At 36.3% G+C, this 20173-nt stretch overlaps 1 protein-coding gene across 2 annotated transcripts in view; it reads right to left on the reverse strand.

Annotated features, from left to right (window-relative positions):
- Positions 1–20173, reverse strand: part of LOC126974202 (calcium release-activated calcium channel protein 1-like) — an 84980-nt gene that overhangs the window by 27069 nt on the left and 37738 nt on the right. For both annotated transcript variants that reach the window (XM_050821652.1, XM_050821653.1), the window contains exon 2: positions 13958–14043. In XM_050821652.1, coding sequence (XP_050677609.1) covers positions 13958–13990 — 33 coding nt within the window. In that variant the 5' untranslated portion in view covers positions 13991–14043. The remainder of the gene's footprint in view (positions 1–13957; positions 14044–20173) is intronic.

Below are 20173 nucleotides of genomic sequence, written 5' to 3' on the forward strand. Positions count from 1 at the left end.
TAAATGAATTGCTGTTCGTTAGTCTCGCTAAAACTCGAGAACGGCTGGACCGATTTAGCAAATTTAGAAGTTTAAAAGTTTAAAAGGTGAATAAATAGGAAAATGCTGCTAAATTAAATAAAAACAACAAATTTGTTTTTCCTTTGATGTGTCCATACATAATTTCTATGAGAGAATTTATTGACGCACGGTTTGACAGTTCTGCTGTGAAACAATTTCATTACGAAAGCAGGGTGCATATTTTACGAAGTAATTTTTGATGTTGATTATATGATATGATGAAAACATTACTTTATTTATTATTTACAGAACAATGTCTGTCGGGTCACCTAGTGATAAATAAATATTGACGCACTTTTCCACAAATTATCTTGTCCCAAACTAGGAATAGCCTGTACTATGGGTATTAATTTGACACAATATACTTACTTAATTGTACATAAATACTTAGAAACATCCATGACTCGGAAATAAACATTCATCATATAAATGTTTGCACCTACCGGGATTCGAACCTGGGACCTCTAGCTCAGTAGGCAGGGTCACTAACCACTGGGCTATCTATAGTTCGTCCTATAACATCATTGCCTGTTACTAAAACAAGTTTTAGAATAAAACTTATATCTAGGTTTTGAGTGAAAACATGATGAGAGCGAGCTGACACGCTCGGGTAGGTAACGACTAAGGGAGCGTGTACTAGGGAAATTTATATGTACACAGTTTTTTAATTATTGTTAATAATAAGAAAATAAATTAATGTTATATTTCGTAGGTACGTACGTATTATTGTCCTCACCTTTATTGTCATAAAAGTCATAAAAAGTCAGTAAGCACACATCGTTTTTTCGTGACTTCAAAAGTATTTTTTTTTTATTTTGATATTTGTACTTTAATATTACTTTATCTCAGACATCAACGAAGGTGAGGTAAATGATCCATGCCGTCCTTCGTTTTGCAAAACCAAAACAAAACCAACAAAAGGGTGAAAACAAGTGAGTGTAAGTGTAAATTTCCCGCGGGTGGATGCAAAACACACTACTCTTGGGGATGCTTCCCTCGATTGTAGTTATCATCGCTGCCGCAAACATATAAAAGACGAGAAACAATTGCATTTTTTGTATCAAAAGGCATTTATTTTCTCAAAATTGATTCCTTTAGAATTCTCTTTGATGTCATTTCTAATAACTACCAGATACTACTACCGCTTCGGAAACAAATGGCACTCTGAGAGAGAAGAAGCGGCGCAAGAAACTCTCCCAGCATTCTTTTTTTGGGCTCTTTTCAATAAAAATATACAATATTGTACAGTCATTTCTATCGCTATAAAATAATCACAATCTAGTCCCAGGCTGTCCGATCATTTAGATATTCAGCTGTGGAGTAAAAGGATTTACGACAGAGCCATTTTTTTATAAAACATTTAAATTTATTTATAGCTAATGCCTGAACAGTGGCTGGGACTTTATTATAGAAGTGTATACATTTACCCTTAAAGCTATTAATAGATATGTATCTTTGAAGCCTACTAGAATTAGTTACAAGCATTCCCCTATTTCTAGTGTTATTATAATGAAAATCACTATTAAGAGCAAAAAGGTGATGATTTTTGTGAACATATATTAAATTTTCATAAATGTACTGACAATGAAGGGTCATAATATTTATTTCTTTAAATTTTTCTTTGAGAGACTGTCTATAACTAAGCTGATATATAGCACGAACAGCTCTCAAAGCAAGAACTCGCCATTTGATAGGAATACAACATAGGTAACCGTTGTTGCACCTATTCGTAAAGTCACTCTAACTCCTGAATCTTCTAGGATAATCTAGAGTTCTGATGATACAGACGCAAGCACAGATAAGTTATCCTTGGCAAAGTCGATAAAAAAAAACTTCAACACATAATCTTCGTTTTAGATAAAAAGATTAATATTTCAGTGAATATGTTTACTCAAAATTTACCTAGGCCCGGTGGAATAATCTCAAAAAATCGAGTATTATGAGTAACAAACAAATATTTGTTTTTGGTCAATACCAGTGGCTATCGTCTGAATATTCGTAATGCAAAACGTTAACAATGCTCTGAATAAATAAAATAATTAAGAATAGTAATCAAAATGATTAAAAAACGTCGCTTTTATCAGCAAACACCTCATTGCCCCATTGGCCAAATATTTACAAATGCAGTATGAGTTATTTATGTACTCTCGAACTATGCTGTCAAAATAGCGTCCATAGTTTTTTTATGAATAGTAATAAGGGACGAGACGAGCATGACGTTCAGCTGATGGTTATCGATACGCCCTGCCCATTACAATGCAGTGCCGTGCAGGATTCTTGAAAAACCCAAATATTCAGAGCGGCACTACTATTGAATAGAATAGAATAAAAATTTATTGATAGCAAAAACCACCACCACACAATTATTAAAATGATACAAACCAAAATAAGTAATAATTTCTTAGAACTAACAAATAAAACAAATTAAATAATACAATTTATAGCTTAAAACGAAAAAGGTACTGTGCGGCAGTGAATGTCACCAAATGGAGCTAACTCAGTAAAAAGCTGCAATGGCGTGGTGCCAATGTAGCACTGGTTTTCAGTAGCCCCAACATTATTGAGTCTGGGAGTAGCAGCGACTAGTAATTTTTAAATTATAATTATGAATATAAGTCTATGAATATAAATATATAAATGCAGTATAGATCTAATTTTTGAATTTAACTCTTAAAAAATATGTATATAAATAAAAAAAAAATAAACGTTAAAAGAAGATCATTTAGATCTTAACGACGGAAAAATCATAAAAAATGAGGTTATTAATAATAAATAAGTTTTAATATATATTATGGTTACTATAAATGTTAATATTATAATATTAAATTTAAAAGAGGTACAAGCAGTTAAACAGGTTTATAAATATCATTAAGTAGGTAATTTTTAGTTTTTATTTTGAAATTTTGAATGGTATTACTAAGTTGAAGTGGAGGTGGCAAATCATTCCAGCACTTGGTGGCTTGATATCTAAAACTTCCCCGAAACGCAGCAGTTCGGTAGCTAGGAATAGCTAATATACGAAAAGCTGACCTCGTATCCATATTCAAAGCTTTTTGCTGTCCAAGCCATTCTAACTTTTGATATAAATATGCTGGTGTTTTCCAAGCAATTATGCCAAAGAGTAACACAGCAAGGTGTAAATGCCTTCTTCCGTCCATCTTGAGTACTTTTGCCTCTTTGAGATATGGTGTAACGTGACTACGGGGAGGAATATTCCAACAAAATCTAGCGCACGCATTCTATAATAATTCATATTCCATTGCGCTCGTCACCTTGAGACATAAGATGTAAAGTCTCATTTGCCAAGTAATTTCACGAGCTACGGCGTCTTTCAGACCGAAACACAATAATGCTTACACATTACTGCTTCACGGCAGACATGGGTACCACCCATTATCTAGCCGGCATCCTGTGCAAGGGAGTGGTAAACTGGTAAATAAATAAATAGTCAAGTATTTCTTTTAATTGTATCTATTATGGTTGAAGATAATCAATACAAATTACTACTTAGTAATTACTGATAAGGGTGCGAAAGTCATCGAAATATAATGTATACCTATTGGATTCAAAATAGCATATTTGTTACCATCACATAATAAGTCAGTAAATAATAAAAATATCTTATAATATTTCATATTCCTAGAATCTGTTATACAATATGTTTTGCTTTTACAAATTGCTTATTCTGTGCGCAATAACGTTAAAATTATAGGTGTCGGAACCTATTGTCTCGACTCACATGATAATTACTAATAATCTATAGAAAATTGCACATCATTATGTATCAAATAAGAAACTAGGATTGAATAGTTTTGCGGTTAATATACTATTATATGCAACGACATAACATAAAATTCATATATTTAATTGATTCACAGCTACACAGATGTTATAATGTAGCTAATAATATTATATTTAAAGTTACTTATGCATTTTTGCTGTGCTTATTTTTAGCATAATAGTATAAACCAAGTACCTATAAGAAGTTATGGTTTACAAGTGTTGTAACAAGGATTGAACCATAAGTTATCTGCAGTAACGAGATAAGCCTACAGAGCCGGACCATTTGTGAGGCCCTGTAGTCCTCATCTCGTAAAAAAAGGGTAACAGGATCGAAGCTATCTTCGATTCTATATGAATTTTGTATTCTTGTAATACAAATTGACGGTTCAGTGTCGATAGTGATGAAGTTACGTTCCGATTCAGGGAAATCAATCGTCACTTGTTGGGAGATGAGTTTTCTGCCAAATTTTGACGTTTGGTTTAGTTGACAAGTTAAATCATCATATATAATAGAGCATAGGTAACCTATTCAATAGTAGTAGAAATATTTTAGACTAGCTTATGCCCGCAACTTCGTCCGCGTAGATAAAGGGTTTTTAAAAATATTAAGCAAATACTGGTTATTTGCTTGTTAAAACCAGTGGGAGGCTCCTTTGCACAGGATGCCGGCTAGATTATGGGTACCACAACGGGGCCTATTTCTGCCGTGAAACAGTAATGTGCATATTAATTACCATCAGCTGAACGTCCTGTTCATCTCGTCCCTTATAGTCATACTAATAGACTAAATCCCATTCGGCGTTATGTGGAAACATACAACGGAATTATTGTGTCTTCTACCGCAAATAGCACGAAGAGTTCCGAAAATGATTGATGGCGAGTCATGAAATGAAGTAGGCGCTATCATTGTACCTGTTGTTTTATCTAATGAAGCACTTGAAGCCTTTTTGACCTCATATTGCATATAAAAAACCTCAATATTCAAAAATTAACCATTCATTTGTGAATAACTGCAAATCTAAGAGATATTAATATTAATAAACTGATGGTGAGTTCTTTAGTGAAAACAGTAGAAGCCGAGTTGCGGCAAATATATCCTGTGATTGGAAATGAGCAGCAATAATCAAGTGCTGATTATGTTCGTGAAAGAAGCGATCAAATGATATTATGATGCCTACTACTCGGCTAAGTCGAGTTAGTAAATCTTTTGTGGGGCGATGTACATGCTTTTACAACGAGATCCTAGAAAATGTTCAAAACAAAAGTATTACGTTATTCAAAAGAATTGTTAAAAAACGTTTGTGTGGTAAAGGTAAAGGGAATGGAGTGACCGCCCTCAGGCAATTAAATAATAAGTTTAATTGCACAATATTACTTTGTAAACATATCTATTCGATGAAAAAAAAAGCCCGCTGAGTTTGTTGCGCACATTCTTCTCAGGTCTGAGGCATTCATTTTGGAATGGGTGGTAGTTTTTTGACTTTCAATAAGTGATGTCACATAATATTTTGAATAAAAATATTTGAATTTGAATTTGAATTTGAAATAATTCAAGCTGATACTTGAGTGCAGAGGACTAAGATAACGATACGCAAAGCAGTGCACTAAAGGCTTAACCATAACCTTGAGTCATGATGTGTTCACCGTTATACTTTTTTTACACCTTCTTTAAGCTGTGCTGTCTAGAAGTAAAGCCATTAGAAACGATGTAAATGTGGCGTTGGTTGAATATTAATTCGAATAGAGCGAATACAAGCGATAGGATTAAATTCTTAAGCTGTATGTCGACTGGAGCGAGGAATCTGAGCGGTGCGACGGAGTAATGTGGTAATACGTAGCAGTGATCTGATTGTGTGATGATTTATAAAAGAAAAAAGACACAAACCGATGATATTAAATTACTAGCTACGTTTTAAATTTTTGAATTTATAATATTATTTATATTTTTTTGATACGTCACTACAATTTCGCTTACAGCATCGTATATTGAAAGAGCACCATTAAGGCGACACTAAATGTCGGCGACCTTGAGCGAGATATGAGTTCACGGCTCCTAGGTTACAAAGGCAATATTTTCAAAATTCTTGCGTCGAAAATGTAACATTTTAACAGGTGCAAACAGTTTAATTGCTTGCAATCCTCATTATTGATTACTAATCTGAATAAATGTACCTACACAAAAAAATTAAAAGCTAAAAGAACAACTTTTATGAGAGTAGTATACTAAACTGAAACTGTCATAACCATAATGTTAACACCAGGAACAGACATAAACTGATGATGCCTACTACTCGGCTAAGTCGAGTTAGTAAGTCTATTTGTGGGGCGATGTATATGCTTTTACAACAAGATCCCAGAAAATGTTCAAAACAAAGGTGTTGTAAAGGTTACTATAACATAAATGACTTTCTTAATGATACCACAGATTGGGAATGGAGCGACCGCCCTCAAGCTATTAAATAATAAGTTTAATTGTACAATGTTACTTTGTAAATGTTACTTTAATTGTAAAACATATTTTTGATGAAAAAAAAAGCCCGCTGAGTTTGTTGCGCCCATTCTTCTCAGGCCTGAGGCATTCACTTTGGAATGGGTGGTAGTTTTTTTGACTTTCAATAAGTGATTTCACATCCTGTTTTGAATAAAAATATTTGAATTTGAATTTGAAACAAATGCAGCGTGCCGAGAAAAACTTATTTAACTGCAAAGAAAACTGGTAGTTCATAATAGCTCTGGAGTATTAACTTTAACCAACAGCAAGCATTAGCAACCTACAAGTAAGACTTAAGGGTACGTGTAACAGGACAAAGTAGTGTTCATAGCCCCAAATGTTATATTTTCACCGCAAAACTTGCCTAAAAACACCTTGTTTGTGTGTTTTTTGTTTACCCTTCGCCTTAATAATTATGCAAAACTTTTAAGTTGATGAACTTTTAAAACTGGCTCTGGAGTGTTTTGTATCTTTTAAAAAAATATACCTAAGGTACAAATTTTTTTTCAAGTTTTTAATGTTAGCTTAATCGATAGATTTAAATGATGATCGGACGACCTCTTATTCAATTTCCTGCTTTTGGCACCACAAAAATAAATCTGTTGAATGTTTTATCTCTTTTTTGAAAAAAAATATGGAATGACCTATAAATATTTTTAGCTTGCTGTTTGTATGAATGTGGCAGATATCAAGCGTTTTCTATCCATAAAAAAATTTAAAAATAAAATTGACATTTGAAATTAAAATTCATGGTTTAACTACAACTGAATTCTAAATAATTTTAAACTAGAGATTGGGTATTGAAATTGGCCGTTAGTCCACTTGAGTGAATATTATTTGAATTCCTCTCTTAGCCGCATCAGTGGGCAGGCAGCCTTAGGAATTACCTACGTTCTCCTGAACACCAAGGCCTAAATATTAACGGTATTTAATTGCAGTAATTATTCTATATTAAATATTAACAATAAAATATAAATGAATTTGACTTTGAATTTGCTGTAAAATTTATAGGTTAACAATCACATTTAATATTAACAACATGATTCATTCCCGCGTTTACATTTGTTTGAATATAATATTGGCATAACTTGATGGGTTACTTTGATTTTTATCAACTAGACCTCATAATCATGGCTGCTATAAAATTGAAAGTTTTTTGTATTGGTCAACCTAGGCACTCGCGACAGGGGTATTCAATAGGCCGGCCATATTGAATACCCCCATCTGACAGCTAATGTCAAAGCTGGCGAACACAAAATTAGACGTTTATTTGAAAGTTCCGCTCCCGAAACTAATTTCAATAAAATTCCGAGCGCCCGCTTCTTTAGTGTATGAAAAATTAAATTCCCTATAAGTACAACGACGAAAATTAAACCTAAAATAAATATCCAGTATTGAGCTCTAAGAAATTTACATATATTCAGAATTTTTTTCCCATGAAAAAATTGTGTGTATTTTAACATCCTGCTACAGTGTTTCAAATTCAAATTCAAATTATTTTTATTTAAAATAGGATTTATAATCACTTATTGAACGTCAAAATCTACCACCCATTCAAAAGAGACCGCCTCAGACCTGAGAAGAATGGGCGCAAGAAACTCAGCGGGCTTTTTTTTTATATAAAATATGGATTACAATGTAATATCGTACAATACACATTTATAATTAAAGAGCCTGAGGGTGTTCGCTTTAATCCCAGTCCGTGGTGTCATTAAGAAAATCGTTTATGCTATAATAACCTTTCCCACACAAACGTTTTTTAACAATTCTTTTAAATTTCGTAACACATTTGTTTTGTACATTTTCTGGGATCATATTGTAGAAGCATATACATCGCCCAACAAAAGACTTACTAACTCGACCCAACCGAGTAGTAGGCATAACAAGTTTATGTTTGTTCCTCGTGTTAACATTATGAATGTCACAGTTTCTAGAAAATTCCTCAATGTGCTTATGAACATACAAAACATTATCAAAAATGTATTGAGAAGCAACAGTCAAAATGTTTATTTCTTTAAATTTTTCTCTTAATGATTCTTTAGGACCTAGGTTATAAATCGCGCGAATAGCCCTCTTCTGCAGCACAAAGATAGTATTAATATCGGCCGCACTGCCCCATAACAATATACCATAGGACATAATACTATGAAAATAACTAAAGTATACTAATCTCGCCGTATCTGTGTCAGTTAATCATCTGATTTTCTTAACCGCATATGCTGCAGAACTAAGCCTATTCGCCAATCCTTCAATATGGGGGCCCCACTGCAATTTGGACTGCAAGAGTAATGCCAAGAAATAAAGCAGATTCCACTGGTTTTACCACCTCTCCATTTAATAAAATATTCGCATCTACATTTTTGACATTTGGCGCGGTAAATTTAATATATTTGGTTTTATGATTATTTAACAATAAGTTATTGGCGCTAAACCAGTACACGATGTCAGATAGAGCATTGTTTACTTCGTCATATAAAACTTGGCTTCGTTTCACTTTGAATATAAGTGAAGTGTCATCCGCAAACAATACCACCTTGTGTTTTTTTTCGGGCGGGTTTAGGGCATATTACTATGTAGCTTTGATAAAAAAAAAATTGAACTTTATTTATGTTTGAAGTTTTTAAAAAATACTTAAAACAATTAGCGTTGAATATCCTTAATATCCTATTAATCTCTAATATATAAAATTCTCATGTCGCGGTGTTTGCAGTTAAACTCCTTCGAACCGGCTTGACCGATTCTCATGAAATTTTGAGTGTATATTGGGTAGGTCTGAGAATCGGACAACATCTATTTTTCATCCCCCTAAATGAATGAAACCACCCTTAAGGTCCACGCCAATTCTTTTTTTACATTTTATTTTAAATTTGTATGATTATGAGTCAGCATTAAAAAATACAAATTTTCACCCATCTACGATCAACAGTTACTTTTGTATCGCGATTTTAATATCGGCAATACAACGTTTGCTGGGTCAGCTAGTAGCCTATAAAATCCTCTTTAATGCAAATTGACGGCTCATTTATGGACAGTTATGAAGGTCCAATAATAATACAATTAAATGTAGATTACGTATAGAGATGTCTTATGGAATAGGAAACTTAGAAAGAGGATACTACGATTAAGATTTATACAAAGTACTGTTTATCGGACACAGGAAAATCCAAAAAATTTAAATTCAAAGCATTTAAATGAAGTTTATCCTGTTAGAGTAGTTATCCAACATGAAGCGAGGAGTTTCCAAAGAGGTGAAACAATTACGTGACTCCCAGCGGGGACTATCTATTGTTATGAGCTTTGGGTTATGACTCACTGAGCACCGTAGAGACTTATAAAAAAAAAAAACTGTGTCCGCAACTTCGTCTGTGTGTATTTCTACATCGGATCTACGGTGGTATTGGTATATCGTTGTGTTATTCGGCCTCTTTAGATATACTACTATTTGGCTAACTAGTGAAATAGCATTTTGACCCCTTCAAACTCACCTACGAGGAAAAGAAAAATTGTGATTGTAACTAAAAATTTGCGAATTTCAACTACGAATCAACAAAAAGAACGCAAACATTTCTTTAATTCTTGTTTAAAATGTTGTCACATACATAGTTTATACAAATATTAATAGTGAATGATTATAGTTTACCGATAAAAGAATATTCATTAGCCTAACAATTAATAAATGAAGAGGACGTTAAAACTCAGTTTTGTACACTTGTAAGTCAGGTAAGAAATGGATTTTCATATAGATTTTTATACTTTATATCTGGGCAAGCCGCTTTTAACCGCAAATTTGTAAAATGCTCACGGATAGTAAGGTAGCGATGCCTGACGAGGGTGCAATTTGTAGGCACGAGACTCGAGTAGTAGAAAACCACTTTCCCCTAAATACATAAAAGTATATATATACATATATACATAGTCCTGTAAAATACGAAGCAAATATAACCAAATTATTTTATTTTAGGAAGAAAGTAAGTATCAACTGGATGACAAAGATAACCATAGATAATAGACGTTTATTTGTAGTCACAGACTGACACAGTTAATATATAATACTATTGATGTCGTAATTATTAAGTATACAGATTAATTTGGCACCATCTGCAAAATGTTGCAGATACTATTTATTTTTTACTATTTTGTTACCTTGTTTTTAAAATAGATAGTATGAAATATTTTTTAAGTGTGAAGTTTTTGTTAATAATTGTCAGAAATATTTATAGAGAGAAATATACTTTATCTGATTTTAGATTTGAAACTACGTGATTCTTTTGGATTTGACACGAGTACAACCCCTAAGTCATCATCTAGTTGTGTTGCCACTAACACAGTAACGCAACGGTGATCGCCTGGCCACTCACCCAAATCCCTTGGCTACTAAACTGCTTGACTCCACTCAAGCCGTGAGAAGACTTAAGAGAAAATAAGTCGGACTAGAATAAGAGCTGGTTGAGATGACGGCCTCTAAAACCCAAATCTGGGGGATTTGGGCTTTGGAGGCCAACTTAACGCCTGGCAGATGTGAAACAGCGAACCTATCATGTACCTACAGGTAATAGCTTACGACAGGATCTCTTATAGCCGGAATTTTTGGCCAACTAGTTGATGTCAGACATGTTGCCACCAACTTACCGAAAACTTGCCTTCAACTTCTGAATTTACAACTGTTAGCGACAATATGTTAACAAGTTAGGGAGAAATGTAGCCAACAACTAATGGTTGCGACAAACTTGAGGCACGAGACGTGAGACGAGTCGAATTGGTTAAAGACAAATTTTTGCGGAATGAAAACTTAAGATAACTAATAACATTTAGTTATTAATAGTTTGTCGCCTAATTCAATAAAATTTCTTAACGGCTCTTACCTAATGATCGTCTCAAAATCCCGAGATCACTCGTAAAACAAATAAAACAAAAAATATTAATAACGACAGCGACAGTGTTAGCATCCATATACAAAATATGTTAGTGCCATGAAAAGTGGATTGCACAGAAAAGCATTCCTTTACAAATCTCACCAGTGTTCAATTTAAACTAACTCACATGTAAATGAGGCTCGTCCGTCATTGACTGATTAAAAAAAGATTATAAACATATTTACTTACCTTTACGTTTCCAACAATCAAAACATATAACTTAAATTCAGTGTTTTGAATATTCCAATGAAAATATATATTTAAACACAAAATGCACACGTCCAATAATCCTCGTAACCGATAAAAACTAACTAACCTCAATTAGTAGGGCTGCTCGAGTAATAATACTTCTTTAATTTCCTTAGATGGGCTCAGAATAAGGCCTAGATATTAGTTACACTTCCGTGTGTTACAAACTTGCGCACTGCAAATATGACACGAACAAAAGAAATATTACTACAGAATATTTTACAAGAATTGCTTACAAGAAATTAATTCCTGTTTTAAAATGCAGGTAGATCTAAATTTTTGGCAAACCATGATCATAAATATTATGATACAGATATGGAATTCATAATTTTGTTAGTCTGTGCTATGATTATTTGAAATATTGTCTATTCAAGGTGTATTCGCGTTAAGAAAATATTCAAAATAAAGGCGTATTCATACTGGGGTCAAAATTAGGGAACTTATTCCCTAATAATTCTTAAATTAAAAATTTTTTTTTACATAATTATTTTTAAATATTAGTATTTAATATAATATTTGTACATGAAAGAGCCATAAGAATATCACTAGTAATTTAGAAGCAGTAGCAAATTTTATGTTTTAAACAATTTAATTTCAATCATATTTATATTTATTGCATGGTAGGTATTTTACGTTTTTACAATATTTTTAAATGCTCAAATTACAGGTCATATATATATATATATATATATATATATATATATATCTTAGTCGTAGAATAATATACCTAAATAACGTGTAATGAAATATCATTTGATTATTTTTATTCAATTAGAGAGAAATTATTGATTTTATTTTAAAATATGATGTATATAAATTAAAATTTTACTATTATTACCTATATTTATATTATTACACGATGCGATGGCAAACGTCCTGATGGAATGACGCTGGTGGCATGGGCACGGGGAAAGGCTTTGGTGTGGGACGCGACTTGCGTCGACACTCTGGCTCCTTCTAATGTTACTTCAGTTTTTTGCTGGGGCTGCTGTTCCAACTGAGTTTGCTGCTGCATCTTTGTGCCGTTTGGTGTCAAGACACTTGGCCCGTGGGGCCCAAAGACGCGGATAATGTTCAAAATACTATCTGCGCGCCTCAATAAGGCTACTGGAAACCCAAGCGCTGGCAGCTATTTCGATCAACGGATCAGCCTAGCTATCCAACGCGGAAATGCTGCTAGTATTCTTGGTACACTTCCACGTAATAATCGTTTTAATTTTATGTAGTCATAGTATTGTAAATATAGTTATAAAATTATACATATTGAAATTTATTGTGGTTTAGTAGACATAAATTAGTTACAAGAGGCTTGGTAGGCGAAGTAATTAGGTACCTATGATACAATGCAAATTTGCGTGCGTGGTGAGCGCGCCCTAACGAAATTTTTCCCTAACGCGTCAAAAGAAGAATAACCTTAAAAACCCAATCTAATTCTCAGCTATTCAACTAACAAATATACCCATTGATTATCTGTACACAATAAATTAACACTTCTAGCTCTAATAATAGAATTCTCAATAATAATGTTGTAATAGTGCAGGTTTTTCCGTAATCATACACAAGAATAGTCACACAAACAATAACATCATGAATGGGCTTCCATTAAAGGTACTAATTATTTCTTAATTGGGTTGAAAATATTGTGAGACAGCCCTCGACACAGCTGTTTGTTTAGAAAATTAGTATAATGATAAACGATTCTTCTGCTAATATTTATGTAACGAGAGAGATATCTGACTGAGGTGCTGAATAACACATAACTCATGGAAATATAATATCATTCTTACTTCTCTTATGTGTTAAATGACGTTTTATTTTCTTTCACTATAGGTAATCCCAGAGCGTTGGGAATTGCTTTTTGGACGAGGAGGACAAACGAGAGTATGGGTCTCCTCATGTTTAGTGGCCACCGCCGCTCACAATCTCAGCAGTAGCGTTGCCGTCTTACGGCCGTTTTCAATAACGTATCTCTAGTTACGGATATATTGCTATCACACATTGACAAGATCTTATCTATCCATAGTTATTTCCAATATAGTTATAGTCCAATAAATTAAACTAAGGATAGATAGGATATTGGAAACGGCCGTTAATCGATAAAAATACCCCTTTTTAAATACTTAATTGGATACGTGTTTGCCGATTAAGGCGCATGCGCGACATAGTTCTAGGAGCTATGACTACCGTTCCATGAAATATTGGACAGAACCTCAGAGAACTCATACCATAGCCTATAGCAGTCGTAAACGTTGCCATCGTACAATTATTTTAATTTAAAGGTAAATTTTTAACCCCTTATTCATAATAGTCTGCTAACTTAAAGCATTGCTAATTCTCACTCTGTCTTCTTCTATTGACCTAAGTCAGAATGAGAAAAAACACTCCTAAGCGGCTGTTTAAAGTTAGCGGACCATTATGAATAAGGGGGTTAATATATTATAGACAATATGTAAAAACTTACGTTGTCAGCAGAAATAAGCGGACCACCTAACATTTTGAGAAGTTAAATTTAATTAACCGTAGCATCGCCAACACGCCAGAGTATATCTGAAACAAGAACAAAATTTAATAATATTAATAAAACAATAGATAGGTCCGTAGTTGGCTCAACAATTAGAAATAACAATTATTGTCACTACTTAGGTTAAGATATCGTTTACAATAATCAATATATTTGTTCATCTCAGTAGAAGAATAGAATAGAATATATAGAATAGAATATATATTTATTTGCCATAGGGTGTGACAATAACATAAAAAATTGCCACAACACTTGGTAAACGTCATGAAGCTCATAAAGGCACAGATAAATGGGCTATGACATGGGGAGAAGAACTGATAAGAAACTCCCAGTCCATCTTTTAAATCATGTAACAACATAGCATAATATAATATACAATTTTAGGTGGCATGCACAGAACCAGACAATAACCGTGCGTCATTATCCAACTAACATTTTGGCGATAGGAATAAGTGCCACATGAGCTGTTTTAGAGAATTTGACAAGCCTATGTAGGTTTTATAGCGTGCTGGAACTCTCTTATAAACCTGGTTTGGGCCCATGATCTCAGAACTTGAAGTTATATACAAGTTCTTGAGTGGTGATATTTGGGTGATGGAAAAGATTTAGACCGGTGCTTTTATAGCAATAGTTACCACTTTAATGTTATGTGAGCTATTGACGGGTTACAACTACAAGCTACAGTAGTATAATAGTTGTTAAAACCACTCTGGTAACTATTTTCATATCTTAAGAGTACATAGGTGATATTATAAATAGCAACGCTTATCACCCAAAGCGCCAATTTTTTCGTAATGCATGCATATATTTATAACTTAAGTGTCTGCTATTATCGCCAATAGCGTTAAATTATTAGCTGTAACAATTGTTAAATTGCGCGGTACACCAGTGATAAATGTACTATGTTTGGTGATCAAACATATAACAGGTTTAACTGTTATTAAATCTTACTGTGAGTCCCAGTAAACTGTCTGGTATTTTATTGTAAAATTGAATACCAAGACCTATGAAGGAGCCAACTCTTGCTAACGTATGGCACGTACAGTTTATTATTTCTATATTAATTGAATGAATTATGAATTAGAATCTGTGCACAATATTCGGGGTCGCGATAAAATGTTGTTTGTCTCCAAGTCATGGATGCTTATAATATAAAGTATAATATATTTATAATAAATATTAATACACTTTTACACAAATATCTTACCCCAACATAGCCTGTACTATGGGTAAAAGACAACGATATATTTAATACAATATACTTACTTAAACATACATAAATACATATAAACATCCACGACTCGGAAACAAACATTCATATTCATCATATAAATGTTTGCACCAACAGGAATTCGAACACGGGACCTCTAGCTCAGTAGGCAGGGTCACTAACCACTGGGATGTAGGGGTCGTCTATAATATTTGTATGTAGGTAGATATGTTTTAAAATAAATCTTGATTATTATACGTATAATACAGGTTATGGCTAGTGTGCGCCGGATAATTTGTGTGAAAGTGCATCAATTATTGTGTATATGTATCGTTCATACTTTGCACTAAGTATTATTCAAGTGTCATTGGTTTTCTTTTCCTAACATATTAATTACTGATCCTGAAAGCCAAAATATTTTAAAACGGCAATACAGCCTGATTACATCATAATAATATCAATAAAAAAAATCTATCACATATAAATTATCCACGTCAGCCCCAGATTTAATAACTGAACGTGTTTCTTCTGTCAGAACCTCAATGTCCAACAATTTAACAACCGTTATGGGGCTGTGTCGTCAACACAGCCGTGGGTTGTAAGAGAATACGTCAGTCCGTAAACCGATGTATTCTTTGAGCGTATAATATGTGTGACACTTCCATAAGTGTTCCATACATTAATGAATGTTACTCCATAGTAACATTCATTTTGAATCCTTGGATTTTCATCTTGTGATCATATAATATAAACATCATATAATAAACATATAAATAGGTACTTCTTTTGCATAATATCATTAAACAAAACAAATATTTCATTATCATCATCATTATCATCATCATCAGCTGGAAGACGTCCACTGCTGGACAAAGGCCTCCCCCAAAGATCTCCACGACGATCAGTCCTGCGTTTCCCTCATCCAATGTACTCCGGCGATTCTGACGAGATCGTCGGTCCATCTTGTGCGGGGCCTGCCAACATTTCATCTTTCGGTACGTGGTCACCATTCGATGACTTTACTGCCACACCGGTCATCCGTCCGTCGAACTATGTGCCCTGTCCATTGCTTTCAATTTCGCAAACATTTGGGCTATGTCGTTCTCGTACGGATCTCCTCATTTCTGATTCGATCTATACGGAATCCATGACAAAGTAACGGAACTCTTCAATTCTTAGGAGCAAATTAACGAGACTCAACCGAATCTTTTTTATGCTATCTATATCCAGATAAGTAATTGTCGTAGTCGAAAATGATGATAAATGTTAGTCCTTAACGACTTACAGTAACGGTGTAATCTGTGGCAGAATTTCTGTCTGGTTAGTGTAGGTACTTAAAATTCACTAAAAATAAAAAATAAAACTAGTTTCGATTATCTATAGGTTTGTAACTACATACATAGTTATAGGTGCGATGCGCTTGAGTCGTGAGGAGGCGAGAGGCGAGAGCGGGTCGCGGCGGAACGACACCGATTTCAAAAATAACAATAATCGTAACTAGAATTAGATTAATTAATTAGATTGTATAAAAATACGAAATGATTTTTATACTTTTTAGTGCATATTATATTTATTGTTTTGGAAAAGTGTTTTTGAAGTCGGTTGTTTTTTTGTTACTTTTTTTTAAATGTAATATACAAATCATATCAATTAAAATATAATATGCAAAGTGATGCAACAAAAATACTCAAGCGTCAAATACTAAATGGCTTACACAAGTCAGTAAAAAAAAATATTTAGAAACACAACACGGCACCCCGCTCCACGCTCAACGTGGACTTTTGCAATATCAGGGGAATTAACTCCAATTTAATCGCCGTCCACCACCACCTTGAGACGGCGCAGCCGGCCTTGTGTTTCCTTACGGAGACGCAGATATCTCGACCTAGCGATACGTCATATTTAACGTACCCCGGGTACAAAATTGAGCACAACTTTTTGTCTCATGCCGGGGTATGTGTGTACGTTAGGGAGGATATCTGCTGTCGCCGTCTCGGCAATTTTGAGGGTAGGGACCTGTCTACTCTCTGGCTCCGCGTAGATTTAGACGACCGCGTCCGTATCTATGCGTGTGTCTACAGGTCCCATAATGGTAACGCAGAAACCGATCATCTCATGGGCTGCGTTCAAGCTGCAATTGACGAATTGCTTGCACAGATCCCCTCCGCTGAAATCGTGGTCTTGGGTGATTTCAACGGGCACAATGCCGAATGGCTTGGATCACGTACCACAGACTACGCAGGGCGATCTGTGCATAATTTTGCATTGGCGTATGGTCTGTCCCAATTGGTTGAGTCGCCAACGCGGCTCCCTGATGTGGATAGCCACATGCCGTCCTTATTAGATCTTCTGCTGACTACACATCCCGATCGACAAAGACCTGGTAACCACCAGGTCTTTGTCGACGCCCCTCTTGGAACGTCCGACCATTGCCTGGTCAGGAGTGTAGTGCCTATCCGACGCCAACGTCGCAGACCACCAGCGACCCGCCGCGTTTGGCACTACAAGTCAGCAGATTGGGATAGGATGCGTTCCTTTTTTGCATCCTACCCTTGGGGCAAGGTTTGTTTCTCTTCGGATGATCCTAGTGCCTGCGCCATTGCAGTAGGCGATGTGATACTGCAGGGCATGGATATTTTTATACCAAGCTCTGTAGTACCGATCGGTGGCAGATCACAGCCCTGGTTCGATGCGTCAGTTAAAGCAGCATCTGACTGCAAAAAACAGGCGTATCGAACTTGGGTTGCGGCGCTGGGCACAAAGGATCCGAACTGCAAAGTTCTTAAGAGGAAATATAACCGTGCCTCCAGATTTTTTAAGCGGCAAATCGCCCGTGCGAAGTCTAAGCACGTCGTCAAAATCGGCGAGCAGCTTTCCAGTTACCCGACCGGAACACGCAAGTTCTGGTCGTTGTCGAAAGCTGCTCTTGGTAACTTCAACCAGCCGTCCATGCCGCCGTTGCACATGAGGAATGACACCCTGGCCCATACGGCAAAAGAGAAAGCCGAGCTCCTGTGCGCTCTTTTCGCCTCCAACTCGACTCTTGACGACAACGGAAAAACACCGCCGACCATCCCGCGGTGTCAGAGCTCTATGCCTGAAGTACAGTTCAGACAGAAAACTGTTAGGCGAGCTCTGTTCTCGTTGGACGTCAGGAAGTCGAGCGGGCCGGATGGCATTTCTCCAATCGTGCTTAGAACGTGTGCCCCTGAGTTGACGCCGGTGCTAACGCGTTTATTCCGGCACTCTTATTCCAAAGGCGTAGTCCCTGACTCATGGAAGTCAGCCCTTGTCCATCCGATCCAAAAAAAAGGAGACAGTTCGGATCCGGCGAACTACAGGCCTATTGCTATCACCTCCCTGCTCTCCAAAATCATGGAGAGCATAATTAGCCACCAGCTTTTAGTATACCTAGAGGGTCACCAGTTGATCAACGACCGACAGTACGGGTTTCGCCATGGACGGTCGGCAGGTGATCTTCTGGTATACCTAACACATAGATGGGCGGCGGCTATTGAAAGCAAGGGGGAAGGCCTGGCAGTTAGCCTGGATATAGCGAAGGCCTTTGATCGTGTATGGCACAAGGCGCTCCTCTCAAAACTTCCATCATTTGGGCTTCCCGAGAGCTTGTGCAAGTGGACCTCCAGCTTCCTCACTGGGCGTAGCATACAGGTCGTTGTCGACGGATATTGCTCGAACCCGAAGCCCGTGAATGCTGGAGTGCCCCAAGGCTGTGTGCTATCTCCTACGCTGTTTCTTCTGCATATCAATGATATGTTGGACACCTCGTGCATTGCTATGCGGATGACAGCACTGGTGATGCCGTATACACGGGCCATGCAGGTCTCTCTCGGGAAATCGTCGACCAGTGCCGGGAGAAACTTGTGTCTTCTATCGAGTCCTCTCTCGAGAAGGTCGCGGAATGGGGTAAATTGAACCTTGTCAAATTTAACCCCCAGAAGACTCAAGTTTGCGCGTTTACCACTAAAAAAACCCCATTTGTCGTATCACCGCTCTTCGAGAACACTTCTCTTAAAGCCGCGCCTAGTATCGGAATACTGGGTCTCGAAATCTCGAGCGATTGCCAATTCCGTGGCCATCTGGAGGGCAAAGCCAAATTGGCTTCGAAGAAGCTGGGCGTCATCAATAGAGCACGGCAATACTTCAAGCCGGCCCACATTCTAGCGCTCTACAAAGCGCAGGTCCGGCCACACATGGAGTATTGCTGTCATCTCTGGTCTGGTGCACCCCAGTATCTGCTCGATCCATTTGACCGCGTGCAACGTAGAGCAGCTCGAATTGTCGGGGACTCAGTGCTCTGTGAACGGCTGGATCACTTGGCGTTGCGTAGAGACGTCGCTTCATTGTGTTTCTTCTACCCCATTTATCACGGGGAGTGTTCCGAAGAGCTGTTTAACCTGATTCCTGCCGCCGAATTTCACCATCGCACGACACGCCACAAGTTAGGATATCATCCCCACCATCTGGATGTGTGGCGGTCCTCCACAGTGCGGTTTTCAAGAAGCTTTCTCCCTCGTACTACAAAGCTGTGGAATGAGCTTCCTTGTGCGGTGTTTCGGGGACGATACGACATGGGTACCTTCAAAAAAAGCGCGTACACCTTCCTTAAAGGCCGGCAACGCTCTTGTGATTCCTCTGGTGTTGCAAGAGAATGTGGGCGGCGGTGATCACTTAACACCAGGTGACCCGTACGCTCGTTTGTCCTCCTATTCCATAAAAAAAAAAAAAACAAGGGTTATGAGTAATTTCAGTAGATGTATCAATCCACACATACCGAAAATAAATAAAGGCATTATGCAAGCCTTTTATTAATAATTAAATAATTAAATAAAAGACCAGCCATCGCCTCCCTCGACCATATTTTAGGGAAGGGAACGATCCTCCCCATGTCGCCGCCACAAGCAGTGGCATTGAAGCGAGCATGA

Source organism: Leptidea sinapis, chromosome 31 (assembly GCF_905404315.1).
Source record: "Leptidea sinapis chromosome 31, ilLepSina1.1, whole genome shotgun sequence".
Lineage (NCBI taxonomy): Eukaryota > Metazoa > Arthropoda > Insecta > Lepidoptera > Pieridae > Leptidea > Leptidea sinapis.